At 53.3% G+C, this 17939-nt stretch overlaps 1 protein-coding gene across 4 annotated transcripts; it reads right to left on the reverse strand.

Annotated features, from left to right (window-relative positions):
* Nucleotides 1–1107: 1107 nt before the first annotated feature.
* CACNG5 (calcium voltage-gated channel auxiliary subunit gamma 5) lies at nt 1108–17863 on the reverse strand. Of its 4 annotated transcripts, none has more exons than XM_083804922.1 (8): nt 17696–17863; nt 10917–11208; nt 7056–7211; nt 4923–5239; nt 3961–4047; nt 3642–3782; nt 3062–3207; nt 1108–2720 (listed from the first exon to the last, which is right to left on the reverse strand). In XM_083804922.1, exons 4-8 carry the CDS (start codon nt 5128–5130, stop codon nt 2463–2465), a joined length of 840 nt encoding a protein of 279 aa, XP_083661048.1. In that variant the 5' UTR covers nt 5131–5239; nt 7056–7211; nt 10917–11208; nt 17696–17863; the 3' UTR covers nt 1108–2462. The 4 variants fall into 4 exon arrangements, with proteins under 4 accessions (XP_083661048.1, XP_083661049.1, XP_083661046.1 ...); XM_083804923.1 differs by lacking the exon at nt 17696–17863 and adding an exon at nt 16456–16597; XM_083804920.1 differs by lacking the exon at nt 7056–7211 and having other exon boundaries at nt 17696–17862.
* Nucleotides 17864–17939: the final 76 nt, after the last annotated feature.

Genomic DNA, 17939 nt, shown 5'->3' on the forward strand with positions numbered 1-17939 from the left:
CTCCTGCTCACCAGGTAAATGTGTGAACTTCCAGGTTCACAAATGGAGCCAGATGATGACAACCTCCCCGGCGAATTAAAATAATTACTTTTCTAATTCACTCCTAGGCTCTGCTAAACCCTCTGGGGCCTTGAGGAACGCGTGAAGTTCTTCCATGCCTTCTGTTTGTGTAGGCAGATGCTTAAAGTGAGTAATACTGTATTTAATCACTACAAAGGAAAGCTCCACAGTGGGACAGGGATGTCCCAGGATGCCGGGCAGGATTAACTGCACTGAGCATCCCTGCATGGGGAGGGAGCCGGCTGGGACAGCCCACGTGCCCCTGGGCAGCAGCAATGTAATTCTGCATCTATGCAGTCCCAAAGGTCTCCCTTCCAAGAAGATGAGCTGAGAATATATAAGGGGCCCACCAAGAGGAAAATGCAAAGGCAGCAACCTTTGAGGCACCATCAAGCAGTAACACCAAGTCCAGCAAACTAGACTGAAATTGTCCTTCCTACAGGGACTGCAAAGCCACTGGATCAGCTGTCACAAGGCCAAAGGTGTTCAAGGTCACATTTTGGGACCAACTCGCCACTTTAGCCAAGTTTGCCTGGATGGATGGGCCCTGGGGCTGCAAAGGAGCTGCAGGTTTCATACAAAAAGCAGCTGCAAGGGGCAGTGCCCAGACAAGGCTGCAGTGGGGGCTGCTCCAGAGGCGTGGGGATACGTTGTGCTTCCACGCTTGGCCCTTCCTGGCAGCTAACCCCTCACAGCACGGTCATGGCGTGGTTTTAGTATGAGAACATGGGCACTTGGGGGAAGTACAAAGAGCAGGGGTAAGCGTAACTGTGTTCACAGAAAGCTGCCCTGGTTTTATACCTTAGCAAATCAGGAGTAAAGGATGCTAGATGACTTTACTTGCTTATCTGAGGGCAGTGGAGAGGACATTGTCTTGTTCGAGGGCTGGCTGGATATACTCTTACAGCGAGGTCCCCAGGACGGGCGTCAGCATCAGTGCAGATAGCAGCTCCTGCTCAAGACTTGGATCCGACTTTGGAGCAGTTCATGAATAACAACTAATAATAAAGCAATGCAAACATTCATTAAACATTATGCTACAAATGAGGTCAAAACTGCGTATATTCTATTTGTTTTAATTACAGTAAGACAAAACCAGCTCGAATATACCAAGAATCCCCAGAGGGTTTTGTTTTGCACAACGGAAATATTCAGAAAGGCTCAAAATAACAAAACCAGAACTCAAGGTTGGAGGAAGCTCCTTCTGCGAGGCAATGAGCTTGCAGCTGGCACAGAGCACGAGAGGGAGCGCCATGCTGTCATCCCCTGCCCTGTCCGATGGATGCTCTCAGCCTGGCAGCGGTCAGTGTTCTAGGACCAAAGTGCATCATATGACAGCTTAAAACTTAAACCTCAAAATAAGTTTCATACGCACACACATACACACAAAAAAAGCAGCTAAAATTGCATTTTTCTGCAAAAATAAAACATAGACCAACTACTTTGCTATTGTGGACTAGTGCCATGAATTTCAGCTGTGTCACTTCACACCAGTTTGGAGTCTTGCCTTTCACTGAAATAACTTGCAGGGCCTTGCTCAGATGGCTGTGATTTTCCTAAATCCTGTGCCTAATGTTTCCTATGGGAAGGTTTTAGGTAGTTTTCCACTCAATCCTGCACTGAAATCCTCCCAGTCACTCTTCAGACCTCATCAATGGGATGGTGGAGGAGACCTGGATGCCTGAGCCACCCCAGCAGCACGGGCACCCATGGCTGCAGTGTCTCCAGTTCCACATGGGATGGGGAAGTGACACTTTGCAAATGGCCACCAAGAAAACCCAACCTGCTTGCGTCTGAGCCTGCTGAGGTATAGTCGAGAAAGATGGCTATTTCCCATTGCAGCCTGGTTAAAAGTGATATCCAACGAGAGGTATCAACCAGTAAACATCGAATCAAGACAAAATTCTTATTTTTCTAATGATGACTATGTCTTGGAAATTTACATAGATCTTTTAGGCCTGCTGGTGCTGAGGCCAGTGAATCTACAATTAAATGATAGCCAAATGCACAAACTTTTGCAGCTTACCTAAACCAAAAAAATACACCTTTTTTTTTTCCTAGTTCTACTTTATATTCTTTTTTTCTGCTCTGGAGTCCAGCCCTGGATTTGTCCCTCAGGCAGAACTGCTGTTTGCTCAGCGGGAAGAGCTGGAAGAAGAGGGCTTCGGAGACATTTCAGTTATGTAGGGAAGAATAAATAATAAAAAAACAGGGACCAACAAAGAAAAGAAAATATCCCAATTCCCAAGGTTACATTATTGGTTATATAACCAATCTCTATGGTTATATTTACGCTCCTATAAATAGAGAATTGCCCTGAAAGAGAGGCCTAAAAATGATGAGTGGAGTCAGGACAGTGACCATCGGCTGGTGGGCCCGGGGAGGCACGGGGGAGGTGACACTCAGCACGGGGACGAGGACATCTGGTCGTAGTCAGGGCACTTGAGCAGAGCTGGGTAGCTGCTGTTCATCTGCAGGGACGCCTCGCTGGAGATGTCCGACGGGCTGCGTCCCCGTGCCCACGCGTCCGGGTGCAAGAACTGCCCCGAGTAGTCGGAGCAGTTGCTCAGGCGGGGCCGGTAGAAGCCAGGGTGAGGCCGGTAAATGTCCTCGGCGGTGTATCGCTTCATGAACAGGTACACGGACATCACCCCAGCGCTCTGGAGGGGAGAGAAGAAAAATAAATGGCTCTCTTTGCCCTGATGATGGCTCGCAAGTGCTCATGAGGAAAGTTGTTTCCCTGCAGTACACATGGAGGCCCAAGCCCCTCTCTGGCTCCTCTGTCTTCATGCTCTGCATCAAATCATGATCAGTTGTCCCCTTGCTGCTCCAGGCACGTGCCCCATTATATGTACCTCCCACCATACTGTATATTACCCCCATAATCTACCCTTAACACCTCTCCCAGTCCTCTTTCTGCTCCCAGCCTGTGCCCACACTCACACACAATGGCTGAGAACAGACAATGCTCATTACAGGGATGTCCCGGAGCCGCCGGTACCTCTGTGAGAAGGAAGGAGATGGCAGAGAACGCGAACGACCAGCCGTATTTGTAATTGAAGAACGTTTCCGAGTCCTTGGTCCTGTTGAGCATCTCGTCGTTAATGCTGGATATGTAAAGGACCAGCCCCACCACCAGGGACAGACCTGGGGAGAAAGAGAGGAGAAAGGCAGTGAGAAACGCTTCGGGGATTGAAGCTGGTGAAGCAGCAGCTGTCTTTAGGAGCAGAGTGGTGGGTGAAAATGTAAAACTGTGGAAGGGTGCTTGAAATAACCGGGAAAGGAGGCTGCTTTCCTGCAGAGCTCACCCAGGGCACTTCTCCCATGTCAGTCAGAGCATCACGTGCTCGAGCTTGTCCTCCCGCGCTCCCTGTGCACACCCAGGAGCTGGCTTCAGAGCTCGGCTGTCACAGCTATTTGTTCAACACTTGCATAATCCCATAAATAAAACACCCTCTTGGCTCATGCAGAAACATCCCGGCTGAGGAGTTTGAAGTTTCTGTGACCACGTCGCCACGAGCCAGAGAGCATCCTTCATACCCAAGGATTTTCCGAGGAGCACCTTGCTCATCAGTACTCACCCGACAGGATGAAGAATATCCCCGACACGAAGGCAAGGATGGTCCTGTGCGGGCGGACGTGGCCGATGTTGCTCAGGATGAAGCCGATGAACATGAAGAAGAGGCTGACCAGAGGGAAGGGGGTGGCAGAGCGGATCATCTCTGGTGGGAGAGGAGCAGAGGACAGGTCAGGGCCCCGGGGTCCTGCCTCGCTGCCAGGTGGATGTGGGTGCGTGGGTGGGTGGATGGAGCGTGTTCAGCAATGGCACAAAGGGCTTTACTGGGAGGTAACAGCCCTTTGATGTCTTACGGGACACAAAGACCCCACAGAATCACTTACTCAGGACATTGACTGTGGATTCGGATGTCAGCTGGATGTTCATGGGCATGACGTATTCTATAGTGAAGCACCGGCCACGCTCCTCACCTGCAGCAAACAGAGACCGAGTCAGGCCTGCAGTCTGCGTATCTGCTTGTTTTCAGGGGGGGAGGGAGTGCCTTTAAGATTAATTTCAGTGCATGCAAGAACATAATCTCGCTGTTTAGTGCTGCTTCCGTCTCGGATGTTCGTGTGGCACACTGAACAGCATGGTGAGTAAAATCCTTCCTCTCACACTGCCCTGTCCAGTGAGCTTGGGAAGAATTTGTTCATCTGAGAGCTCCAAACCTCACTGTGGTTTCCGGGATTTCCTTGGATCTTATAGGGGATCTGCTTGGGGAGAGGAAGGATTCCCTTGTGCCTAAAAATGTGAACTCTGAGGCCAAAGGGTTTGGAGTCAGCCCAGGGGAGCCCTCAGAGCGCCTCCCTCCTCCCAGCTTCCAAAAGCAGCGGCTGCAACCCCACGACATTTTGGCTCTGTCAGCCTGAAACTCCCATTCACTGTGTTTTGTCTACCTCCATCCCCTCAGCCAAACTGTTTCATCAAAACCAGCACGAGCGGAGGAGACGTTTCAGCTGACCTGAATCCCAATGTCGCAGGGACAAAGAGGAGGTTTGAGCAGCTGCCCAGGCTCTGGGATGGACGGAGGGAGCGAGGGGTTGCGGGGCTGCTGCCTCGTGGGCAGCAGGGTCCTGCACTGCAGCAACAAATCATCCCAATGCCTGCATGCAATGAACAGCAAATTTATCCATCCGGCTGCTCCAGCCAGCCATGGGGTGACCGCAGCACTTGCAGGGGCTGTGCCTGACTTTGGAAGTAAAACGGGCACAAACCTCTCCAAAGCCAGCTTCCCCCAGCCCTTCCCCACGACAAGCAGCAAACGCTGCCCTAGCAGGGCACATTTTGGGGCAAGAGGCCATACCTGCCAGGAAGCAGACCCTCCAGAGCCCCGCGTGCAGCGACAGCTTGATTTCGGCCGTCTGGTTCTGGGGCTGGACGATGCCCTCCTCCAGGTAGAGCCAGTAGTCGGTGCTGACGGAGATGCCCAGGAGGCCGAGGCCGCAGACGGCAAACACGCTGCTGAGCAGGGTCAGCGCCTTCCTGCCGCACGCGCTCATCCCCAAAAGCATGGAGGGGGGAACGCCGTGGGGAGAGGGGCTGGGGTCGCTGGTGTCTGCCGCTTCCGTGGGAGAACAGAAGTGTCAAAAGCTTTGTCCTCTGCCCTTGACGTAGGTGGAGCTGAAATAAGCCATCGAACAAATCACAGGGGGCTCTGATGGATGGGGGATGAGTGAACTGCATCCCACCTGAGGCTGCCCCCTGCCCATGTAGCCTGGTGGGTTTGTGGAGCACGGGGCTGGCTGCGAGCAGCCACCAGCAGTGGTTGGGTCATGGTAGGTGGCTGCTCAGCCACAGCCCCCCTGCTCCTCACCCTGGGTTTAGCCAAACCCGGCATCTGAGAGCTCCTGCAACAGGGGCAGCGTGAGCCAGAGCGCCTTGGCACGGGAGCTGCTGGGGCTCGAGGGCACTGCGTTAACACATCAGCAAGAAAACTGCCCGACTGACACACTCCTGTACAGCTCCGGTCACCACCGTGTCCCCATAATATTGCCATTTTTCCTCTTCTAGGGTAAAAGGCCACAAGTGCTGGTGTCAGCTGGGCACAGGCTGAACAGGCGCAAGTGGAGCTGGTGCTTCAGGGGGAGATGGGGCCAAGGAGCTGCAGCCGGGCTCTGGGCAAGCACGAAGGAAGCAGAAAACCTTCCCTCACTCCGTACTTTGCTCATGGGTGTAATATTCCTTTTTTCTTTCATTTTCACTAATTTGTGGAAGTTAGCAGTTCTCACAGTGCCTTGCAGGCTGATAAAGCATCACCAGAAATTGGACTTCGGATGCGGCAGAGAAGTACAATTAATAACGGGGGATGCAAGGGAAAAAGACATCCTAATGAAAGACTAGAGGAATAAAAGCAAGAAGGAAAGGATGCGTGAGAGAGATGGTGTTCTGGGGAGGGGAACAAGGCAGATAGTGCTGTTGATTGCTTTTATAAAGATGACATGAATCACAGGTAAATGTGGGTTGTGTTTATTTTCTAAGGCACATCGTGTTGTTGTTCAGCACTGCAGACAATAAGGAAAAAAAAGTCTGGCTGGACAACAAAGCCACCAAACCTAACACAGCAGCGACAAGGCACATCGTCCTTAGGCAGATTCTTTTAAAAATGGCCCAGGCCTTGTTCCCGCTGCGGGAAGTTTTGTGGGACAAGCGGGAGGTGACTGAGGACAGACCTGGAGCCGAGCACAGATTTTACCCACTGCACCTGATGGCGTGGCAGGGAAGGCAGAGCCCTCCTGAGCAAACACAGCACTTGAACAGCCATTCCCAAATAATGATGGCTAAGTAGCAGAGCTGGGGCACGCTGTGTCGTGCATCTCCCCAGGTGCCAGGTTTTGAGACCACGCAGGAATAACTCGATGCTGTCTGCATGCACGCCCTGTGCTTGGTGCCACAGCAGGTGCTGGGGATGAAGCTGTTTTGGGGATGAGGCTGGCTTGGAAGGGAGGTCCTACTGCTGTCGCTGTGGCAAAAGGGATGGGAGCCAGAGGGCAGGAGCCGAGATGGCAGCGCTTGCTGTGCTGACACACCTGGGTAGGTGAGCAGACTGCATTTTTCTTGCACCTCTGCTGTAAAGGTATTAATACTTACAGTGATTCGAAGAGATGCCAAAAATCCTCATAGCTTGCACTTTCACACTTGAAAGCCTCTGAAGATGCTGCTCTGCCATAGGTCCCTCCCAGAAGCAGACGGTGCTCTGACAGCTATTTCGGAGCAGCAGCAAGCCAGGCTCGTTTGGGGAGCTCAGCTCTTGCAGCGCACACCCTTGGGTAGCCCCCATACACATGCACCCCTGCAGCTGGTCCTACACACACCCCTGCCTGCACCTCCACCTTGCTGGGCAGGGGCAGGGAGGGAAAAGCAGGGAGCGCTGCTGGGAGGCGCGCAAAGTCTTGGGAGAGCTCGAGAGGGAAGGAGAGAGGCTTTTATTATCACATACCGCACCGAGGACAAAGCAGACAAGTACATCTCGGTAGGAAGCAGATGTACTTGCACCCTCAAGCGCTGCAGCCGCTCTGACAGTCCTCTCCCATCTGAAATCAAGGATTTGGCTCTTCCTACGTTCACACCGAGCTGCTTCCCAGAAGGTACCGACCTACGGGAAGGGGAGTGCTGTCACTTACAGACAGCCCAAGCAAATGCTCCGGCTCCTGCTCCTGCAAACTCTCCACCTTTGCCTTTGCTAAAGAGGCTCATTTTTAATGTTGTTATTTAACATTTTCTTCAGCCCAGGAAATCCAGGACGTCTCCCCAGCAGTGACTGTGGGTATTTGTGTTCTGTCCCCAGGCTGGGCATGGCAGCAGATGGGCAAAGCCCTCAGGCAGCTGCTGGTAGAGGTGCAGTGGGGGGGACATGGGGTCCTTTTCAGTCCTATTTACCTTCAGCTCTGTGTCCCTGCCACAATGTCTCTTGCAAGCCAGGCACATGCTGCTGGCTGCACGAGGTGCACGGAGGAGAAGCCCAGAGCTTTTTTTTCTTTTTTTTTTTCCTTTCTTTCTTTTTCCTGAGGAATAAGTAGGCAGCAGCTAAAGAAGAAATAGAAGTTTTGGGACAAGAGAAGCACATCCTGCAAAGGTGGCACTGCACCTCGATAGTCCAGCAGCAACGAGGGTACCCTCGCTGTCAAGGGAATGGGCTGGCATAAAGCTGCAGAAGTTAGGACACCACTGTAGTGCTTTACTGAATGGGAACGTGTCCTTTCCCAGCCCTGCACAGGTCCAAAAATATGACCATGCAAAGCGCAGATACTCTGGCTCAACTGTTCTCCTCCCTAACTTGCGACCATATTTTCTAGTTGCCGCATCAAAATGAACAGTGTTTACTACAGGATGCCTCATCCCTCTTGGCATTTTGGTGCCAAAATGGTAAAAGGAGCTGGAATCTATTCTTGGCTCATGTATCATCAACAAAGGTCCTTACTGCACTTTTTTGTTGTTGTTAATAAGGTACCAAAAATAAAAGTAGGGAGTATGTGAAAGTCCAAATAAAACCGTTCAGAGGGAAATAGATATATACGTGACTCCTTTGCTGTCTACCAACACCAGGGATTAGGAAATAGACCGGTTTGGCATCATTTATATTGGTCATTGGGGTGACGCTAGCAGCAGGAAGAGGGCTCAGGCAGCAGAATCACGCCTCTCAATTGCCTCATTTCTTTTCACTCTCACACTTCAATTTCCATGTAATCACGGGTTCATTAGAGAGCAATACTTATTACTGCCGAGCTGGAAAATAAAATCAAGGCTGATGAAGAGGGGGCCGGGGAGGCAGGGATGGTGCCCCCAGCACAACGCTTCCCCCCGTCCAGTGCTGCTGGAATTAGCTGGGCCCCAAGAGAAAGATTTTTCAAGGACACAAAGAGAAGCTGGCGTGGTTTTCAGCAGGGATTTAGTTCCTGGTAACCTTTACAAACTGTGCAATGCTCCATACAGATGAAAAGGTGATGCTGTTCGGTTCCAACAGTATCTGTATTTTAAATTTAAATGAATATCACCACCAAGATTTCCAAGAAGTAGGACCTTAGAACAGTTCCTGCTCCTTCAGCCACACTGTGCCTGCTTGTAGTAGCCCAGGAAATGTTAAAGGCAGCCTGCAGTGTAGCCTGCAGGTCTCATGATGAATTTATTTTTGTCTTGGAGCCATAGCTTCTGATGTGAAGCGCACATGCCCCTTGCTGGGACTGAGCCCTGCAGAAACCAAAGTGAATGTTGGCTTTGCAGCCACCAAGGTCCAGCAGTGACCTGGAGTCCTGCTCCATGGTCGTAAGTAGAAGACATTGTCCTCCTCCTGATTTCTGAGCCCAGCCCTCACTGATGCAACTCAGAGCAACAGGCCGCTGCCCTGGACTATATGGAGGGGCTGAGAAAAGTAAATGTCACCACTGAGCTGCCCGGGCTGGAGGAGCCGTATCAATACCTCTCTGCTGGCAAGTTGAGTGTAGCACAGCGCTCCCTCCTTGCCTGGGCGAGGGGAGAAAGAGCAGGGCTGAGCCAGGCCAAGCAGGCAGCTATTGATTTCCAGGAGGCTAGAGCACCATTTCTAATTCCCTGACATTTGCGGCGAAGGGAAGCACAGCCCAGGTTATCGGAGGGAAGGCTCGGTTTGTAGCGGGGTGCTGGGATCCAGCACGAGCCTGTTCCTCCAACAGCCCCGCTGCAAGCCAGAGGCAGAGGCAGCTCAGAGGTTAAGCCATGGATCTGGAGCAGTGGGAGAGGAGAACACAAAGGAGGAGGAATGAAACCTAGAGAAAGGGGGATAGGAAACCCACTGAGTGCGTGAGAGATGTACAAAGAGCGCCGGGGAACGGCACAAGAGGAGAGCGAGTTGCGGCGGAGCTGAACTGAAAGGAGCAGCGCCCACCAAGCTGTGACGAGAAAACTGGGCTGGCTAAAAATAAAGGGCCTTCAAGTAGCACGATCTGCTCCTCAGGATGCAGCACAGGCCACGGTGGGGGCAAGAACAAATAGGTCAAGGAGAGGGGCTCGCTCCAACCCCACTGCTCACAGCTGCGAACATGGGGGCAGCCAGGCACGGGTGGTCACCAGCCCCCAGGCTGCTCAGCACCACGCTGCTCCCTCTGGGCATATGCCCCAAAGCCTCACCTGGTCATTTGTAACCCTAACGCAGCAGGAAGGTGCTGGTGCAACCACGTAGTAGTGTCCGCTGAGCTCGCAGGGCACGTGGCCCCCTGCCGGTGCCCTGCTCGAGCCCGGCCACAGCACAGATCTCAGGACACGTATTATATAGGAGGGCATAAATATATAAGGCAGCTTTACAGAGCTGCATTAGTGTCACAAAGAAATGTGTCGGCTCGGTTTCTGAGAAAGAAATCGCATATTGGAAAAAATAAGTACAGAAATAAATCTTTTAGATGTGGAGGAGGTTTAGCCCGATATTAAGAAATGAAGCAGTCCAGCTCATGGCAGTGTGAACAAACGCTAGTAACTGCTCCATCCAGCAGCCATAAACTTCAAAAGAATCAATACCGGACTTGAAAGCTTCCCTTGGCTGCAAACAGCGGCGCTGCGCTGCCAGCCCGGCACGGTGCATAGCCATTACAGCGGGGTAGAAACACAAGCATTGACTCAATCAAGCACGCTGGGCTCACAGGCTCTTAAGAGAGTTGTTTCTTTGTTAAAAAAAAAAAAAAAAAAAAAAGGAAGGCTGGTTATGAGTTAAAGTCTAGCTTAAGCCACACCAATGATAATCCTATCAATTTTTTGCTTGTCATCAGACACAAGGAACACCTGAAAAACAATTAGGATTAAAATGTGCGACTGCCACACACTGTTAATGGTCACCAGTGACAAATTTTATGATGGGGTTGCTTAGGATTTGTCTTTTAACTGCCCTTTCTGCATGGACCAGATTTGCAGCTGAGTCCACCTTCAGCTTGAGAACCAAAGACAAGGGGATAAAACGATATTCCCAAGGTCACAGGAGCAGCAGCTGAGATTTACCTCCCAGCCCCAGACCTTTAACCAGATGCTTTCCCGAAACGGCCGCCTCTGCCGTGCCCGCGCCGCCACGCTCGCTGAAGCACTGGCTGTGTTCCAGCTCATTCACACTAATGGCTTTGGATGATGCCAGCGACTTCCAACAAATAAAACCATCGACTGAACGGCCCCCCCCCCCCCGGCCCCAGCTCCCACGCCGCCAGCACAGCCCGTCTGCACACACTCATTCACTCGGTCTTACAGGACCCACAAATATCCCCCCAAACCTCCCACCGAGCATCTCCTCCCTGCTAGCAGCAGCACCCGCGTGCCTTGTTTCTCCTCGGCATTTTACAGCACTTACCTCTTAATGCCAGCTGAAGCAACGTTGTCACAAGTGGAAAATCAGCGATGTTTGCTTCCGAGCTCAGCAGCTCAGGTGCTGGCAGAGCAGGAGGGGAGCTCGCAGCAAGGAGGGGGCCCCGGCTGGTGCTTTGGCTGCGGGGTGCTCAGGAGCAGCTGGACACAGTGAGGCTTTGGCGAAGGTCTGGGGCCACGGGAGAGGCTCTCTCTGCCCCGGACTGACTCACATAAGGGTGTCACAAGGCTGGGACACGGGGACAGGCAGATGGCAGGCAGGTCTCGCAGCTCTGACCCTGTGGTTTTGGAGGAAAGCAGCACATGAAATGCGTTTCTCAGGAGGGAAATAGGAGGTGAAGCATGGAGCTTGGAATATTGCCCATGCACCCAACTCCTGTTCTTGAGGAGCAAACTACGTATATATACACATTCAAAGTTTCCATCAGTAGCAATAGCTGACACCTTTCCTTACTGGACCCTTCCCAACACCCTTTCACCCCCTGCATATGAGAGCTGGCACCCGATAGTCACCCACTGCGCTGTGTCAGTACTCCCTGTCAGGGACACGACCCAAACCACTGGCTTCAATCCTCTACAAAGAGCTATAAAGGAAGAATAAAAGGGGGGATATTTAGCGCTGCAAAGCAGATCAGCTGGGGACTTTGCTATAAGATGAGCAGAAATCTCATTGCAGTGTCATGTGGAGCTGTGCTTGCCCATTAACTTCTGCATGCCGTAAATCACAGGTTGCAATTGATGCAACCTGATGATCCCGTGACCCTGTTCTGGCGTCAGCTTAGTGCTTCCCTCAGCTCACCTTGGCTGGCACGGACGGAGCCTGAGGAAAGGCAGCAGCACAGATAAATGATGGCAACATGATCTCCATTTGTACGTGGCCGCTGGGGCAGTGCAGCTGGCTCAGCTGCGGACATCCAGCTCGCTGCGGGACTGGGGTGAAATATTGGATCTCTAACAGTTGGTTTGTGTTCACTTCCACTTGTCATTTAGGATGGTATGAAGTCCTGTAACAGTCTTGTGTATTAAAAAGAGGTGAAGAAATCTCCTCCTTGCATATGACAGCTTTTCAATGTCTCTGTGTCCTTCCAGCAGCAAGGCTGCTGAAGAGCTCGGGCACCTCTTCCATAAGATATTCATGTTTTAAACTGAGGTGGGTATGGACAGAGAGCATGTACCACTGTAAGGTTTTTCCCTCTGCCCTTCAGACACCATGAGTTATGAACACGACTGCAGGAAGCTTCCCTGGGCTGGGAGCTTTTACTGCTGCAGGACATCTGAGGACAAGCCCCAGGTACGAGCCCAGGTTCCACCCGTCGCTGAGCGGAGCGGGGCCAGCACCCCTGTTTCCTTCTTCTCCCCTTAATGGCAGTGCGTGACAGCTTGAGCTAAATTAAGCAGCGCTGGGAGGAAAAAATAGCATCAGGAGCAAATTGAAACTCTTCCGCCTCCCCCGTGCCTGTGCTGGGAGAGGCGATCCCGGTACCTGCACAGGCAGCTGCGGGAGCTCCCCGACGCGCAGCTCTCCTCCGCAGCGCCCACGGCTGCACGGCTCCTGTGGATATTTTCCATATGATAAGTGAGACAAAGCAAGGAATCCCCCGAGCACCATTTTCACCACTGAGCGAGGAAGGCTGCAGGCAGTGGTGTGATGCACAGGCTGTGTGTGTGCTGGCCGCAGAGACCCGCCTGTCCCAGCTTTGCCACAAAGCCTCCGAGTACTGAAACACCCCATGAAGAAAGAGAAGGGCTGCAATATCCACACCGTGGATGAGCATCTTAAGACCTGAAAGGCTGTTAGCAGCTGTCATTAAACCCAGTTACCAAACGCTGAGGACTTCAGGACCCAGTTTCTGAGACACTGGGAGTGTTGTGTGGGTGCACAAGTCCTCATGTTCACCCACGGAGCTGCTGCAGAAGTTTGGTCCCGTCTTCACACAGGGAAGGTCTTTGCCTTGTGTGGCTTGTTGGGTTTAATAGTGAGGTTATGTGGTAATGAAGAACATAATAATCACTTACACCACATCTGGGGGTGTTAAACTTTCTAATGCCCTGATTTTAGCAAAGATTCATTGCCAGTGCCAGGCTGTAACTGAACACCCCAGCGGAGAGGCTAGAGAAAACCACGCAGGACACAGCAGCCTGCACCCAGGCAGTGGCGGTGGGGCTGGAGGAGCACGGCTGGGGGGGCCCAGCCCAGCCTGGGGATGACATCTGCGGGAGCAGCTGGGCGAGAGGCTCAGTGTCACCCCTCCACGGCCAGCACCTATAGCAGGTGAAACTTGGTCTGAGTGCATGGAGATGGTCTTCACCTGCGCCCTGCTCCTGTCCACATGCTCCCTCCGTAACATCGCCACTTGTTCCTGCAGCACCTCTCCTCCACCTCTGCATGATCTGATGTTTCTGCTCCGTTTGGTCCGGAGGGTGTTTTGCAGTTTACTGCAGGACAGTGGGCACACATGACAGTGACCTGGAGAAGTCGCTTTCTTCTTCAGCCATCCTCATTTCAGCTAGAAAAAGGGCAATTTTGTGTGGCTTTGCTTCCTGCCTATAGCCCACCGTTTCCGTACTGCAGGAGGGAATGTTGCTTCCAAGCAACACCTCCAGCGTCAGGACGATTTAGTGCAACTTTCCAAATCACCCAGTTTCCTAGGTCAGGTTTGCTGCCTTGCTTCTTCCAGGGTCTCCCAACGTAGCTGGGAGAGAGGACGATTTTCTATCAAACATCAGGTCAGTGCTGCTCCGAACATCCCTCCGAGAGCCACCACCGCTGAGCTGCCACAGCAGCAGGAACCAGGGATAAGAGCAGGGCCAAGGATGGCACGAAACGAAAGCAAAGATGCTGCTCAGGTTGGGCATTTTGGCCATGCTGAGGGCAAAGCTTTTGCATGGGACACAGCACCCGTTGAGTGGCTTTGTCCTGGGAACAGGAACACTGGAAAACTCTTCTGATCTGCACGTGTCTAAGCAATGGGTGGTGATTTTGCATTTTTCCCTCTTTACTAATTCTCCACTAGGTGAAGCTTCATCTCCTCCTAATCCACGGCACACCAGTGGGAACATCCTCACCTAGTCCTGATGTTACACTGCCAGCCTGTTGCTGATTTGGGGTTGTGCCCTCTGCATTCAATAGCCGAACCCGCTCAGAGGCCTCCCCCCCTTCTCCACCCAACTTCCTGACTGCCACCGGGCAGGAGGCCTCTACCTGCTGTGCTCCCAGCTCTGCCATCCCCGATCCCCGCTGGCTGTTCCCCGCAGACGGGGACGTCCCCCAGAAGCCCTGGCCCTGCACAGAGTGGGAAAATGGATCACCCGTGACTTGTCCTGGGTCAGCGCTTGCCATCTGCCATGCTGCTCAAATAACGCCCCCTTGGTGCGGCCCTGAGCACCGCTCCAGCAAGGTTTTCCACTGGTGAGCCGTGATAAATCTGCTTTATAATAAAGGAAAAGCAGCAAGTTCCCATCTCCCAGAGGGGCCGGCCACAAACCTCACTCACCTGTAACAGCACATTTTCTGAGCCTGACAATGCGTTAGCTTGGCTCTTGGACAAATCCCATGTTCCCAGTAAATATTTTACTGTAAATGTCAGAATTTTGTGGCTGAGCAGCAGTAAAAATTGATGTGACTTTATTCCAAATCACATTCCCAGAACACACCTAGAACCCAAACCTCCTTTAATTGCAGCAAGATTAAGACTCACAGGTAGCTTTTGAAACCAGGACCTAGACTCCATCACCTAATTGTTTAAAAAATGCCACCCTGAAACCAGGGCTTTAAATCTTTCCAGCTGGCTTCTGAAAAAGCTCCCGGTGCTTTCTGTAGCTGTACACTTGCGCAGATCACAGCTTGCTGATACTGTTAAAGCCTCTGTGGGCTTGTGAATTATTTCCTTTTCTTATCTTCTATTTCCTTCCCTCTCCATAACAGAAGCTGAAGCTGCAAATGTTGCAGGACAGATGCTGCCAGATGGGGATTCATTCAGCTCACTGAATATATTCAGCAGCTACAGAAATACAGGAACAGGAGAAGCAAGCACACAGAACCATCCCTGTCCCTGGATGCCACAGGGAACCGCCGCACGTCGAGGAAGAGAGGAAGGTGAGACGGCAGCGAGACGGGCTGCTGGGAGCCACCCCCAGCCCTTTGGCTTTTTCTGTGGCTCATGAAGTTTTTGAAACTGCCCCTAAAAGGCAGCAGCACGTGAAATTGGTGGGCAGATGAGATGGAGACAGGGGGACGGTCTCCTATCAAAGCTGCCTGCTGGGGTCATGCCACCGGCACCTGCTGTTACTGCGCAAAACTCAGCTCAAGTACTGCTTCCCAGTGCCCCTGCTGGAGCCGTGCTGCTTCAAGTGACCGCAACGCCCTCGCTGCCCTTCCCGAGGCTTGCCTGCACCATGCAGGCCACCTACCAGCCCGGTGCCCTCTGTCCCAAGGAGGTTGGGGTGTGTGAGGGACAGCGATGGGGACAAGTCAGACCCTTTGGGCTTGGGACACCACCAGGGAGCCTCCTGCTGCTTCGCGCCTGGAAGCCACAGCCCTAGAAGTGCCACAAGTCGTGGGCTGATGAAGTTTCACCAAATGCCAAGCAATTAATCAACAGCCAAGCTGCGTGTCAGAAACCCTCTCTGCTCACTGCTCTGGTGGCTGAAATATCACTTTTCATGTGTCACCACCTTTCGCAGGATATGAATAAGTGGTGTGAGGAGAAGGGAAGGCTGGCTCCACATCCCCATTCGCTTGTTCATATGGCAACCCATGATCCAGCATTTTTTTTCCCCTCTACTTTACTTCACTTAACAACCAGGTCAGATTTATGTCATGTAGTCTCACGTGAATTCACACTGCCTTCTCCAAGGGGGTTGCTGCACTGGAAACCACTGGCAGCCCGTGACTTCCAGTGGATTTTATATTCCCTGTGAAAAATACACTTCTTTCCCCCAGATCAATGTCCAAAAGTCTCAGGTGAAGCCCGGAGCTGCTCATGGCACCCCCGTGTCCCTGCTCAGCCTGGAAGAGGAACAGCCCTGGATGAAGAGCCTGGGTTTATGGGTTCGTGGTGTGCCAAGTCCACCGTGGGGCTTTCAGACGGGGCTCGTGTGCCGCCCAAAGGTCCCATTGCTGCTGGGCCAGAGCCAGGCAGGAGGACACGCGAGACTGTGGACACCTTGTGGGTGCCAGGACCCCCGGCACAGCCCCGCAGCAGGGTCTGAGCCCCTGGGGAGATCCAGAGGGACGGCTCCCCTTCCGAAGGGGATGGGGAAAATAACGGTACCGATCCCCTACAACCTGCCGCCCTGCACCCGAGCGCCACCCCCAGCCCCCCCAGCCTTCTGCTCGGCATTAAACTTTTTGGCTTTTCCACCCAACGCGGGGAGCCCCACGGAGGGCGCAGGGCTGTGCGCCCCAGTGCCCACCGGGGGCGGCGTGGGAAGGGTCCCCCCCCGTGTCCCCATGCCCCCTGTGTCCCCATCCCTCCCTTGTCCCCCCATTCCCCCCTCCCGGTGCCCCCATCCCCGGCACTCACCGGCCCCGGGGCTGCTCCGTGCCGTGCCGTGCCGGGAGAGCCCGGGGAGAGGAGGGGAGGGCATCACATGGCGCCGGCGGGGCCAGCCCACCTCCCTCCTTCCCTCCCTCCGTGCCCCCTTTCCCTCCCCTCCTCCCTCCCTCCGTCTCTTCCTCCAGCCATCCCTCCTTCCTTCCCCTCCCTCCTTCTCCATTCCCCCTCCCTCCTTCCCCCGAGCCACCTTCCCTCCATCCCTTCTTCCCGCTTTCCATCCTTCTTCCCACCTCCCTCCCTCCCCTCTATCCCTCCTTCCCCATCCCTCCATCCCCTTTCACCCTTTCTTTTTACTTCCCCCTTCCCTGTAATATTTTTTCCCTCACTCCCTTTTTTTCTATCCCCTCTCCCCCTCATCCTTTGCTTCCCCTCCATCCCTTCTCCCTCCTCCCCATCTGTCCCCAGTCCCTCGGCTGGCTCCAGCCCACCATCAGGGACCCAGCATTGCCCCTGCCCCTCCGTGCACCCCCGGACCCCCTCGGCTGTGCCTGGGCTGAGACCAGCAGTACGGGGTGGGCTGCGCTGCCTGGGACACACTCGTCTGGGAGCTGGGGAAGGGAAATCTGGCTGCGGCCACCGGTGTCACACAAAGGCACATCCGAGGACATGGCAGACAACAGGGAAGATCGGTGGGCAGAAAGCCAGCACGCTGGAGAAAGCCAACTTGGCAGGACTCGGGCCGGGGCAGGGAGAAAGCCAGGGCTAAAGGAGAGAAGGACAATGGGGCAGATGCCGCGGGCCCTGGAAACCATCGCCAGACTGAGTGATTCAGCCAGAACACAGAAAATTAACCGCAAAGCCAAGGATAAGGACGCGGCTCTGTCAGGGTATCCAGCGATGGGACACTTCCTCGGACCCAGCGGGGAGGACAAGAAGAGGGTCACAGGCCATGCAGGTGCCCCTTGCCATGTAGGTGACCGCTGCTGGGTGGGCTGCCACCACAGCACAGGAGGCTCAGGGCCAAGTGACAAATTTGGCCCCAGAGCCCCCCCTGCACAGGGCTTTGGGGGGCTCCTCCAGCCCGTCCCGGCTGTGGCAGCAGCGCAGGGCAGCAGCTCCATGGGGTGGCCCCAAGGGAAGGCACCACTGAGGTCTCCCAGCAGGAAAATAACAAAAGCAATTCATTAATGACAAGTCTAATAAATGCAGTCTCTAATAAATACTTGGTCACAGCTTCTGCACGGCTTTGCCCATACATTGCTCTTACCTCAACCACACTTCCCTAGTTCCCAGCACTCTTGCTGCAGCGTGTCACATCTCTGCCCGACACGTCCTCAGCTAGCGAAGCATGAATATCCTGATGGAATAATTCAGAATAAAGTGAGATATGAGATGTGGAGGAGGTGTTGGCTAGATAGCTGGTTTGAAGTCAATGGAGCCGTGTGCTCTGGCTTGTTGAGCTCTGTTTTGATTTACAGCAATAACAAAAGCTGATGCAGGTGTGTAAGTTT

The sequence above is a fragment of the Anser anser genome (assembly GCF_964211835.1).
Source record: "Anser anser genome assembly, chromosome: 19".
In the NCBI taxonomy this organism is placed as follows: domain Eukaryota; kingdom Metazoa; phylum Chordata; class Aves; order Anseriformes; family Anatidae; genus Anser; species Anser anser.

What these genes read in the sequence shown, in the direction of transcription:
- CACNG5 (XM_083804922.1), bottom strand. Translation starts at nt 5,130, where the DNA reads ATGCTTTTGGGGATGAGCGCGTGCGGCAGGAAGGCGCTGACCCTGCTC. An exon ending in GAGGGTCTGCTTCCTGGCAG is followed by an intron (nt 4,048 to 4,922) that starts GTATGGCCTCTT and finishes TGTTTGCTGCAG; the next exon opens with GTGAGGAGCGTGGCCGGTGC. An exon ending in TCTCCTTCCTTCTCACAGAG is followed by an intron (nt 2,721 to 3,061) that starts GTACCGGCGGCT and finishes TCTCCCCTCCAG; the next exon opens with AGCGCTGGGGTGATGTCCGT.